Source organism: Dama dama, chromosome 23 (genome assembly GCF_033118175.1).
Source record: "Dama dama isolate Ldn47 chromosome 23, ASM3311817v1, whole genome shotgun sequence".
Lineage (NCBI taxonomy): Eukaryota > Metazoa > Chordata > Mammalia > Artiodactyla > Cervidae > Dama > Dama dama.
Genome location: NC_083703.1, coordinates 58,096,154 through 58,108,913, shown reverse-complemented (window position 1 = coordinate 58,108,913; position 12,760 = coordinate 58,096,154). Strand labels below are relative to the sequence as shown.

Genomic DNA, 12,760 nt, shown 5'->3' with positions numbered 1-12,760 from the left:
TTGAATGCAGAGCCCTTCCTGGCAGTTCGCAGAGCATTTCTTCATTTACTCAGTGTTTACTGAGCCCCCACTCCGCGCCAGGCTCTGTCCCACACCCAGGGGGACAGCGGAGAACCAGACAGACAAGGGTTGGCTGTCAAGGAACTCATACTCTAGAGGAGAGAGGAGGACTAGTGTAAGTCGCTCAGCCAGGTCCGACTCTTGGCGACCCCGTGGACCGTAGCCCGCCAGGATCCTCTGTCCGTGGGATTCTCCAGGCAAGAAGACTGGAGTGGGTTGCCATTCCCTTCTCCAGGGGATCTTCCCAACCCAGGGATTGAACCCAGGTCTCCTGCGTTGCAGACAGATTATTTACCATCTGAGCCACCAGGGAAGCCCCTAGAGGAGAGAGGCTGACAAGAAAGAAGGAAACCAACAAATAGGGTATTTGAGATCCTGAAAATTGCTGTGGTGGGATAAAAAGGATGCCCTGGTGGGCAGTGACGCAGTGGGGTGAGGTGAGCAGAATGCTCCAGGCAGAGCGGGGAGCAGAGGCAAAGAACCTGAGAGGGACCACTTTCGGGACAGCAGAGGGGGGGCGACTGGCTGGGGCTGATGGAGGATGGAGGTGGCCAAAGGGGTCTCAGGGGAATCTGGGGGTCACAGGAGGGTCGGCCTCTAATCTGAGAAGGTGAACCCTGGGGAATATTGGCAGGTAATTGACTCCCGGGCTCACATCCGTGTGATGGGGGCTATGTGTGACAAAGAACCAGCTGTCACTTAAGGCCATAAGGAACAGACTGGGGGTCTCACAGTGCTGCCCAGGTGGCCCCCTCTGAGCAGAGCAGCCCCTCCCCAGCCGGCTCCACTAATGGCCAGGAGGGGGCCCAGGCCCGGCTGGCACTGACGCTGGTCCCTCCCTGCAGCCGGAGGCTCTGCCCCTCCCCGCTCCCGGCTGCATCACGGGCCCCAGGGACCAGAGCCGCTGCGTCACCTCGAGCTGCGTGGCTCAGGCCAGCTGCACCACTGGGAGACTGAGCACATTCGTTTAGAGAAAGCAAAGAAATAACTTCTGTTGATAACCAGCATCTGTTAGTTAATAGACCTCTGAGAGCTGTAGACAATTTAAACTTTTTATTAAAAAAGAAAAAAGCTCATTTACCCTCCTGGGAGCCTGCGCTATGAAATTATAAACTGCACAGGTTTTTTTTTTTTTAAAACGTGACTGAACATACAATGGAGAACATTAATTTTGTTTTGTTTTGAATGAGAACTGTTGGTTTTACTTTCCCCTCTTCTGATTAAAGCCATCTTGAGTTCTCTGCGGAGGGTCCAGAAATAACGATAAGGTGGGTCCCCAGCCCTGGAAGAGTCCCCTCAGTCCTCTGGGTCAAAACCCACCCCTCCCTGGAGCCCAGAGTCTGGGAAGCTTGGCTTATTGCCCAGGAGAAAAGAGCCTGGAGCTTTCTGTCAGCAATGAGTGGGCTTCCCAGGTGATGCTAGTGGTAAAGTACCCGCCTGCCAATGAAGGAGATGTGGGTTCGATCCCTGGGTCAGGAAGATCGCCTGGAGGAGAGCACGGCAACCCACTCCAGTATTCTAGCCTGGAGAATCCCATGGACAGAGGAGCCTGATGGGATATGGTCCATAGGGTCGCAAAGTGTCAGACATGACTGAAGCGACTTAGCACACACACATCGAATGTTCCAGAACCAGGAAGCCCAGGATGGGAGGGTGCCTCCATCCAGTCCCTGGGGCCAGGAACCTTCTCTCTTCCTCAGCATAGGCTTCCTAATTAGGGGAGGCTCAGTCACGTCCTCCAAAGCAGCCCTGAGCTGCTTTCTTCAAACAATCATGACTCCCACCCCTGCCAGGAACCAGTGCCCCAGTGGGACACCCCGAGTCAGAGGCTCTGCGCTTAGGCTCTTGGGGCCCAGCTGTGGTGGCCTGGGGCTGATCCCTCTCTCCTCCAAGCCTGGCTTCTCTCTGCAAGTTGCAGAAGTCCCCGCCCCCTACACTGTGGGGCACCCACTCACGGGATGCCTCACCGGGCATGTGGCAGTGCCTCCTCTGCTGGTGAAGGTTAACTGGGATCACCAGCCTTGGTTTACCCAACCATACTCATCCAGGTTCTACTGAGCACCAGGTGTGGTGTACCAGTTGGAAAAGATCCCGGTGACTGACTCAGTCCTTCCCTCGAGGCAGAGAATAAACATGAATATATCTGACAGTGATCAGCAAGCATTATAAGGAACATAAAGCAGAGTGATGAGGTGGATAGAGAGGAGAGCAGGAAACGGAGGCTGCTTTGGGGGTGGGGGGCGAAATATTCATGTGGCTTCCCCAAGGAGGTGGCATGCAGTCTGAGATGTGAATGAAAGGAGTTGCATCTCTGTGAATCTGGGGGAGGAGGCACCAGGCAGCAGCAATGACACATGCAAAGGTCCTGGGGCAGGAAACAGCTTGGTGTGGTCAGGAGACAAAAGCACACCCAGGGTAGCCAGGGCAGCCAGTGGTATGTCTAGACCTGGGATGTCTAGACCTGGGATTTTATTCTGTGTGCGCTGGAAGCCCCTGGAGAGCCTTAATTAGCACAGGGCAGTGGCGTGAACTGAAGGAGCAGCAGAGAGAGAGCCAGAGTTCACCTCCACTGGTTTTATTCTCTTTCACATGTTCTCCACAAGACACTTCACTTCCTTTCTTTAGAACCATAATCCCCTTGGTTGACTTTAATAACCAGCAGGAACATTTTTCAGGCTGTTTAATTTTATTAAAAGATTGAAATTTGATGATAAATGGCAGTATGGCTGCCTCAAGCCTCGGATACAAGACTTGCTCAGCCGTGGACATGTCCCCACCACCCACCCTCATCCCCACCAGGAACACAGACACACAACCCCCACCGTGATGCAGTCTGAGACTGTAAATAATCTAATTATTTCTTGTACTCTGGTAAATATGCCAGGAACACTCATAGCTCTCTGAGACCTATAGAGAATATTAACTTGGTGGGGGTTTTTTGTTTTTTTTTTTTTTAAAGAATGGGTAGATAAGTTAGCAATTTCAGCGGACTGATTGAACCCCACACTGTCGAACAGAGGACAAGGGCCTCCCTCTGAAAGCATCATTAGCCTCACAGACAATTGTTCAAGATCTTCGATAAGAGCCAGAGATAGATAGGATTCTAGGATTGGGGCAGAGGAAGGAGGGCGTGACTCATCAGCACAGCGTTCCGGAAACCCTTGAGCCCACCAGGAGGCCAGTTAATTTCGCGGTGTACAGACGAGGCTCTGGGAACACAGGCAGGGTCCCTGGAGAGGCACAGCCTGTCCCCACTGCGATGACAGCTCTCTCTGAACTGACAGCATGGGCACAGCAGCACTGTAGCGGGCAGGCTGGGCACGGCGTGGCTCTCCGCCACTTCCTCCAGACACTGCTGGGCAGACCAGTGACCCTCGGATGGTCCCAGAGATGCACCGGAGGTTTCTCTCCCTCCTTGTCAGCCAAGCACAGGGAATCTTGAAAACAGAGGATGCCAGTGCAGGCCTAATTACAGAGCACGTTAGTGTTACCACTGTCATTAGTATTAATTACTTTCCAAAGGCTGGAAACACTGCTTTCCTCCCAAGACCTGGCCCCAGCCACTAGCTCCACGCACTGGCGAACGGGGTGGGCAAGGGAGGCCGAGCTTCTAGGCTCAGATGGGGCCGCCTTCATTTGCTCGCTGGCCCAGGAGGGCTAGATTTCTCTGCACACGCTGTTGACAGCTTGAGGCCTGACTCACAGAAGCACAGGCAGGCTCAGACAAACGCCAGCAGTCACAACTCAAGAAAGCCGAGTTGCCCCCAAAGAGAGACAAGCCCCTGCCGGCGAGCTGAGATGTGCCGAAAGCCTGAAGCAGCATCTTTAATTCATGGCTTGGTTTTGAGTTGGTATTGCTAAATGCAAATTAATAATCTTTAAACAGCAACCCACAGACTCAGGAGAACTGTGGCAGCATGCACGTGGAGAACTGTGTTCCCAGTTCACTGAATCCTGGGGCTCCAGGAGAGAACTGGGGCGCCATCGGGCAGGCAGATAGGCGTGGTCCACTCCTCGGACTACCCAGGAAAATCAGAGTGAGCATGTAGAAACTCGGAGCAGGTGACTTTGCTGCCAGGCCTGAGTCTGTGGTCATGACTTAAGTTGCTGGCCGTGGTGCAGACCCTGCAGGTGCTGAGCTGACGCAGCCAGGCTGTGTCACTGTCCAGGACAGTCATGGGTGTAGGAGCCTACAGCCAGGACGGAGTCCATGGGCCAGACGAGTGTCCTGAGGCACCGTCTGGAAGTATATACCGATTTCACAACCACTGGAGTAAGGCCGGCCTGAGAACCAGGAATAGGACGGGGAGAGGGGCCACGTGGGGACATGGCGTCCCACCACGGACAGGTGTCTGCAGCTGAGCCCCGTGGTGCGGGGAGAAGCCCCAGGCCACACTGTCACAGAGCACCAGGGGCGCTTGATAGGATGTGGGCCGCTTCTCCGGGGTGTCGGGACTCGAGCCATCGGTGGGCCTTTGTCCGATGAAGAGCAGGCTTTGCCCGAGCGGGTCCCGCTCCATCCTGAAGAGTTCATACTCCACGTGGGGCAGCCTGATGCCGAGCGGCAGACACCCATTGGTGGCTGTGATGTCCCGCTCGGCTCCCAGGGCCCAAGCCCCCGGGCCCCCGCAGCTACTCGGCTCAGAGAAATTGAGCATGGCCGTGGTGACCTGGTCCATGGGGGTGACGCGGGCCCTGGTGACCTGGAACACCAGCTCGGTACCACCTCGAACCTTGGCGGACGGCGTGCCCTTGGTGTAGCGGCCGGCCGCGTAGACAGTGAATGTGGGCTGCCGGCAGGTGGGGTCTGAGAAGTGGTGGTAATACCCTTCCCAGGAGCGGTTGTGCCCATGGAAGGTGAAGAGCCTGGTGAGGAAGAGCACGGCGGGGCGCACCTCACACCCGGGGCTGACCCAGCGGCCGCCCAGGCGCAGAGGCAGGGCCGCCTGGGGGGGTAGCACGGGCGGGTGGTGCTCATCAGAGCGGGCGATGAGGCTGCAGGCTGGACAGGGGTGGGCATGGTGCTGGCAGAGACAAAGGGGAAGAGGGTAACGTCAGAGGTGGGGTGCCAGGGAGCGCCTGGAGTGGGCTGGCTTGCCATCCTGCCCCCCACACCCATCACTTCCTTCATTCCCGCCTCCAGCCCCATGGTCACTTTACTCTTCTCGGGCCTCTGTCAGCTCCTCCATCCTCTAGGCCTTTGCATCTGCTGTTGCTTCTACCTGGAACCCACCTTCCCCTCTGCCTCGGCACGTGGCAGGACTGCCCTCTTCCCAACCTCTAAGTCTCAGCTCAGAGCCTGGCCTCAGAGAGACCTCTTCTGACCTCGCCTTGGACGGTGGCCCTCAGAGATGCATCATCCCCTCTTTCCTCTTCTCTCCGCCCCTCCCGCTTCATTGGACAGTAAGCTCCAGAAAGCCAGACTGTCTTTCCCTGGCTGTTCCACCCCCAGCCGAGCAAGGTTCCTGTTCACAGCAGGTGTATTGGGTGAAGGAAGGAAGGAGAGATGGAACTTGTGTCCTGGGATTTGAAAGGAGGTGTCCTTTCCCACACCCGGCCTGCTTGGTCCTGAAATTTGACCATGAACGTTTACTATCCTTCTTGCCTGTAGTTACTCCCTTCACTCCCAACTCATTCTTTGTTAGGTGCTTCCTAAGGAGCCAGGAGCTGTGCTGAGTGCTTTCCAGGTGCTGTTAACTTTGGAGCCGCTAAAATTCTCATGCTCTCAGAACCCGCCTGCTGAGGGTCTGTGCTGAGGTGTGGCTGAAAAGTTGGCAAAGCGATGAGACACAAAGATGTCCATCCCTGTGTTGTTTAGCACTGGAAGCCCAGCCCAGCCCCTAGTGCAGTCAGGTGAGGTCACAGTCCTCAGGTGCCTGAGGCTGTGGATTTGTTTTCCTCTTGCTTTGGCCTTACTTACAGTTGCTTCTGCCTTATAAATTCTCATGGGTTGGGTTTACAGTAAAACACGTCAACAGGAAGCAGATGCTGAACCAAATTGCGTGGGAGGAGTCTTCTGATTTTTGGAGTGAAAAAGCTCAGTCCAGGCCAAGAAGAAACAAGATACTGACTTCTTCTTTTTTTTTTTTAAGGGAGCTGCTGCCCAGAATTTAGTTGAGAGGATCCTTCTGAAAGGTAAATGTCCTGGAACAGCCTATTGTCAAAGCAAGCATCTTTAGCTTTAGCTGCTCCAGAAGGAGACTCAGGGCCAAGGGTACACAACAGGGCCGGGAAGGGAAATGCTTCTTGAGGGTCCAGCTGGGAAAACAGATCCAATTTTTCTTGCCAAAAAAAAACATATTTCCACAGATTGCTGCTGGGTGAGTCTCATGCCAAACAAGGGGCATTTGGGAGTTCTGGTTTAGAAAGGAAATATTGGATGAGTGAAAACTTTTTTTTTTTCCCTATTTTGGACTGCTACATTATAAGCTCTACTTATTTATTTCTATGATGAACCTACACTTGCCCAGAATTCCATTTCTATCATACAGAAAATGATATTCTTTCTGTTTTGGGGGATTTTGACCCAGAGGGCCTAAAAGCACTTGGCAATGCTAAATAAATGGATACAGAAACATTTGTAACAAAGAAGCAAGAAAGCTGGATAGTTAGCTGGAGTGCTGGTAATTGGAATGCTGGCTGATAAGAGTCTCCTCTAATTTAGGCATTTTAACCCACATTCCAATTCCAATTGTTGTTACACTAATGTGTATTGACAGGACATAATGTGTTATATCAAAATAATCTCTGGGCTGCCTTTCTCCCTCAAAAAATATCTTCTACATACAGGCTATCTGGGGACGCTGGCTGGTGATCTGGGGCAACCAGTCTTCTGCAATGGCAGAAACAAATGGAGAACAAGCAAGACTGGAAAGTGAGAGAGGGAGAGACAAAGCATCTCCTTCTCCGATGCTCGGGAAGAGGGTGGAAGGAAATATCCATCTCCCTCAAAAAAACCTTCCCGGGCATCACTGTGCACAGGTCCGGAGTTGCATGTGTTAATACACAAGACCCCGGCCAGCAGAATTCACACTTGTGTGCAAGCCAAACTCCTTCTGATTTAAGCTTGTTCCATAAAGTTATACTAACAACACAGAACAGTTTCTAATTAACCCCTAGAGGTGACACCAGCCTTAGATGATTTTGGTCAATTAGGACTCTATATCCAGTCAATGAATTTGGGGATCAAATTGGCTTTAAATTAACTTCTAAAAATGTTCATATTTACCATCTGGTTTGGGTTGTGGGCAAGGCTTGGGACCCAGAGAGCTTAAGGTAATGACTAATTTGTTACTTGGGAGTTTATCTGCAGTGCATCCATCTTTGAAATTATCTTCCTTTTTCTTTTTCTATGGGGAGCAGGGCAGTTGGTGAGAAGACATTTAATTTAACATCTGCACATCTGGCCTGCCGGCCCAGGCTCATATGCACGTGTGTCCTGCTTAGCAATTACACTGCAGGTTGCACGGGTACCTTGGGTGGTCAGGCAGCAGAAGGGCAAGAGTGTGTGGCCCCAGGGACGGTGTCGTCCTCCGTGCCTTGGGGTCTTCTCTCTCTGTGTCCGGAGTACATTGCCCTCCTAATGAGGTGATGGGTGCCGGTAATCACCCCACCGCCAGCACTTTCTCTGCTCTGAGAAGGATGGACATCAGAGAGGCCTGGAACATTGGCTGACAAACAGAGAATTGTTTCGAGGTCAAGAAAAGAACTCGGGCTGATTTTCTGATTGTGAGAACTTCTTATTGTGCTTCCTCCCAGATCCTGAGTTGGGAGGAGGGAAGAGGGAGAAGGAGAGAGAGCAGAGGGTGCCCCCGCCTCCCCCCAACCCATACACAGTGGATCCTTCGCCTCATTTGATTTAATTCCTTAAGTGTCTAGTATACAGCAGGCACTCAATACGCACTGAATGTGTGAGGGTTGCCTGTGGGTTCAAAGAGCACTTGATAAGGATGCCTGAACGATTTTCACTTTTGAAAAATATCCCTTGGTTATCTCTTACAGACATTCTTAACCCACCATCCTAACCTTGAGTTCGTTTTTACTAACCTCAACCTAAACTCAAAAGAATTAAAAATTCTTCTAATTGTGAGAGTGGGCAGCAAACTCCTGTAGCTTCAGTGCCCCCCAGTCCCCCAGTTCATATACCAATGTTTATGAGCCCAGCAAGTGTGCCAGCCCCTGGGGTCTGGCTGGGGACACAGAGGGGCACAGAGCATCCAGTGCTGCCGGGGTAAGGCAGTCAACCTGCAAATAAACAGTGCAGCCCTGAGCGTGTGCAGAGTGGGGAGGGGAGGGGAGAACCGAGCAGAGACCTGAGAGACAGGGACCTGCACCAGCCCAGCAGGGGCAGGAAAGAACCCTCTAGGATCCAGGAGGACCAGACTCAAGAAGGCAACCCAGGAGTTCCTGCTGGAAAAAGCCAGTCCTGTCCAGATCTGAGGAAAGGCCTCAATCAGAGGAAAGAGCATGTGCAAAGGTCCTGGGGCCGGTAGACCAGCGTGGGGTTGGCATTGGGGGAAAAGAGGGCTCCAAGCAGGGACAGGCCCCACAGGCTCTCAGAACTCACCCTCCCGGGGCCCCAGACTCACCAGGGCGCTCTGCAGCGGACGCTGGTAGCCGGTGGGCCGGTAGTGCCGCCGCTCGGCCCGGTCGGTGTGGATGTCCCCCAGGTAGAGCTCCTCCACCAGGCGGGGTGCGGCCCGGGGCTCAGGCTGCAAGCGGCGCTGCACGCGCACCAAGCTGAGATCGTGCATGGTGAAGCCCAGGGCGGCCGCGCAGTCACGCTCAGCTCCGGCGCCCAGCAGCTCGTACAGGGCGCCGGGCAGCCAGGCCCGCGCCGGGGGCAGGCGGTGCGCGCAGTCCCGGCTCGCCTTACTGTGGTCCAGGCGCCCGGCCACCTCAAGCAGGGCGCGGCGGCTGTGGAAGACGACGCCCACCTTGTACAGGTTGTAGTCGGCCTCCGTGGCGCCGCGGGTGACCCAGGAGGCCCGGCGCAGGCGCACCCGGCCCTTGATGAGCAGCGAGTGGGCGGGCTCGCGGCACGAGGGGTCCCGGTAGTAGAACTGGTAGGCGCGGAACAGGCGGTTGGGGTAGAAAGTATAGGAGCGGGTGAGGAACTCGGGTCCTGGACGCACCTCGCAGCTGCAGGGCAGAAGGAGAGGGGGTGCAGAGCAGTAAGCTGAGGTCGTGCTTGGTGAAGCCCAGGGCAGCTCCGGGCTCCACCTCCCGCAGCCTTCCTCCTCAGGCCTGCAGGCTCAGTTTCCCCAACTGCCCTCAGACCCACTCTGCGTGCTGCGGGCCTTCCTCTCTTGCCTTATGGTCTCAACAGAAGCTTTCCTTCCATTCAGTCCTAACCACCTTTTTCAGCCGACATCTCCCTGCTTCTGGCCTGGGCCCCCATAGATCCCCATTGGTCCAGGAAACACACAAGCTTTGCAGCCAGAGGCCCCTGGTTCAAATTCCATTTTAGTCCCTCATGAGGAGTGTGATCCAGGGTGACGCCCAGCTCCTTCCCCTGGACCCGGGCATCAGATCCACAGGCCAGGCTCCCAGGGAGCAACCAGCACAGTGGTGGCACCTGGGAGGTGTTTAAGAAATGGGGGCTCCTTTGCTTCGTGTGGGGAACCCTCTGCTCTGAGCTCTGGGAGGCAGAGTCCTGCCTATTCTCTCCCCGGTGGATTCCTGGCACCTGCTCCAAGGCCAGGCACACACTGGATCCCCCAACCCTGGTCCTCACTGAGTGACTCATGAATGATGAGCGCTTACATTGTCTCCCCATTTGCTAAGCTGACCGACACTGCCCCCACCCCACCCCAAACCAGGTTTCATCCAGCCCTGTGACAGACTTGTTGATCTAAACTGGGGGGTCAGCAAACTTTTCATGGATAGGGTCAGACTATAACTAGTTTGTCTTTGTGGCCAGGTGGTCTTTGCTGCAGTTACTCAAGATCGTGGTCTTGGAGCCAAAGTAGCCAGAGACAGTACTGTATGTAATGGGTGTGGTTGTGTGCCAGTAAAGCTTTGTTTACAAAGCCAGTCCTGGTCCTCAGGCCCTATTCTGCTGGTGATGAAAACAGGACTCCTGGACCCTGTCACACCCTGGGCTGGGGTCAGGGTGCATCTGGGACTTTCCCGTGGGGGCTCAGCTGGGGTGGACGGTGGAAGAGCCACTCCACAAACAGGCAGTACCTGGACTATTATTTTCTCAGTATTTTTTGTACTAGGGCTGCTGGAGCAGGAGAAACATGTTCTCACCAGCCTTTTCTTTCTATCCTATGTCTTTAACACCAACCTCCCCTTTTTCCCAAAACAGACAGACTCAGGGCCTTAGGCAGGCAGTGAGAGAATCGGGTGAGAACTTAATGATGTTGTTTTGTTTTCAGACTTTCTTTTTATGGTTACCTCCTATTTATGGCAAGTGGCTCAGCTCTCCATATCCATAGTGATATTACACTTCCTTTAAAACATAATCACAGTACTGTAAATGTGTACAGTATACCAATTATCCCCCAATAAAGCTGTAGAAATACATGAATATATTTACACCAACAAAAGCAAGTTGGTTTAAAGAAGAATCGTAAGGAAATCGCAAAGATTCTTCTTAAGAAGAATCCTAAGAACTACCACGTGTAAGAATCAGTACCGGCGGTAGTTAAACAGAGAGAAGTGACTCTCACCCTAGCGTGGGGAGATTTGCCCAAGGGAAGGTAGCAGGTCACACTAGATGTCTTCATGGTTCTCAGACTCTGGGTCCTTCCCTATGCTGCTCCCAGAAAGCAGTAGACCCTGTCTGAAGGGTACAATGGAGGACTTTCTAGGAAGAAAATACTAGAAGCTTCTAGAACTATCTGTAATGCTGTTGTCCCAGGGCAAGAACAGCCTGTAGCCAGCCCCCTTCCTCCTCATGTTCTGTCTCACAGTGACCCTGGCCAGTGATGCCTGAATCCCACCTGGCCCGTGGACCCGAGGTGGGGACAGAGCCTGGGAATGCATCCAGAGCAACTTTGCAGATCTCAAGTCCCCACCCACCCCAGAGAGCTGCTAGCAGATGTTTGGCAGTGGAATTTCCCCCCTGATCTCAGGGGGTGCATGGAGGACGTGCAAAGTCCAGTCCTTGACCTCAGAGTGGGACTGGGCCAAGGGGATGGTGGGGGAGGACGCTGCCTGCCTTCCCTCTGACCCTGGGAGGGAGGACCCTGCTGGCTGCCCCACCAGTGAGGGCAGAGCACAAAGCCCACCCCTCAGAGCAGCAGTGGGGCCTCTGAAATGTCAGATGAGACTGTCAGGTTAAAAGAATTGGGTGGGTGGGCTGGACTCTTGGGCCCTCTCTGGATGGCTCCTTCTGGCCTCCTAGGCTCACTCTGGGGAGGGTAACAAGCAAGCCCATGCCTGGGCAGCCTCTGGACAACTGCATGAATTGTGCCCATTTCACAGATGTGAACACGGAGGCTCAGGGCGAGGTCTCCCAGCCCAGGGGCCTGTGGTCAGTATGACCCTCGGGTCTTACCCAGTGGATATCCAGGGCCCATCCAGGCGTGGGGGCAGCAGCGCAGTGACTGGGGCTCTGTTGGGCAGGGGCTGCTGGCAGCGTGGTTCCCAGCGCAGGTGGCCCGCCCCTGCCATCCCAGCTGCCTCTGCAGTGTGGGCTGCAAAGCAGACAGACCCAGGTCAGCGATCCAGGCACATCCTGGTTCTCTAGCTGACTGCCCCCACCCCCCCCACTGGCTCAGGGGGCAGCAGAGAGCTAGGCAAGGTTCTGCGCCCACCTGCACCTTCTCCTGTGGCCAAGTGCCACTGGGCGTGTGGAAAGGCCTGGAACCAGGGGCAGGAGGCAGCCAGGACCCAGCCAGAGGAGCCGGACAGTGGGACTGCCATCCTCTGCCCTAGGAGCCCAGGTTCAGCTTGACCTCTGCCTCCTGGAGCGGCCAGACCTGCACCTGCCCCTCACGGCCACTCCCTTTGTGGTCTCTCGGTGGTGCCAGGTCCAGGCATTGTCCATGCCCACATGGGTGGACCAGGAAGGCACTGGGTACACGATGATGCTCAGGATGTGTGTGGTAGGGCCGGGGCTGAGGCACGAGGCCAACAGAGGGGCGGTGGGGGTGGGGGACTCAGAGGCCTCGGGGAAGAGGGCCCCCCGCCCTCTCCAGGGACCCCCTCCCTCCCCTGCCAGATATGATCATCTCGTGGAGACCAGACAGGCCTGGCCAGATCTTCACTTCTAGGAGCGGCTCGGAGGTGAGAGCACCAGGGCCTTCATCTGCTAAAGAGCAGCAATTCCCTTGGAAACTGTCATCCCTACTCAGAGAGGCGGGCTTGACATGGCCCAGATGCGGGAGGCTGTAAGCTTGGCGGTGAGCAGCGTCCAAATGTTACAGTCGCTGCAACCCGCTGGCCCCACTCCATCGCCAGCCTTCTCAGAGTGTTTCCCGCCACACCGCACCAGGTTCAGGAAAGGTGCTCGGGCCGGGAGGCTTGGGGTCCCCTCCTCGCCCCTTCGCAGCAGTCTTCCGGGGCCCCCAAGCTTTCTGCTCCCCCTTGGCCTGTCACAATGGATTCCTCACTTTCCTGGAGGTCTGGGGTCTCACTGGGAGACTCTTGGGTTCCCCTGGGACCGGCTGAGAAAACTGGAATGACGCTGATGGTGACGATGACAAGAGGCAGCAGTAGCCCCTATTAGCTGGGTACTGACTCTGGACAT

General features: G+C 54.9%; 1 protein-coding gene across 1 annotated transcript; it reads right to left on the bottom strand.

The window, feature by feature from the left end:
• Positions 1-4,319: 4,319 nt before the first annotated feature.
• Positions 4,320-11,934, bottom strand: APCDD1L (APC down-regulated 1 like). The gene is made up of 4 exons (XM_061125678.1): positions 11,826-11,934; positions 11,567-11,705; positions 8,649-9,201; positions 4,320-5,084 (listed from the first exon to the last, which is right to left on the bottom strand). The coding sequence occupies exons 1-4, from the start codon at positions 11,932-11,934 to the stop codon at positions 4,320-4,322; spliced, it is 1,566 nt and encodes a 521-aa protein (XP_060981661.1).
• Positions 11,935-12,760: the final 826 nt, after the last annotated feature.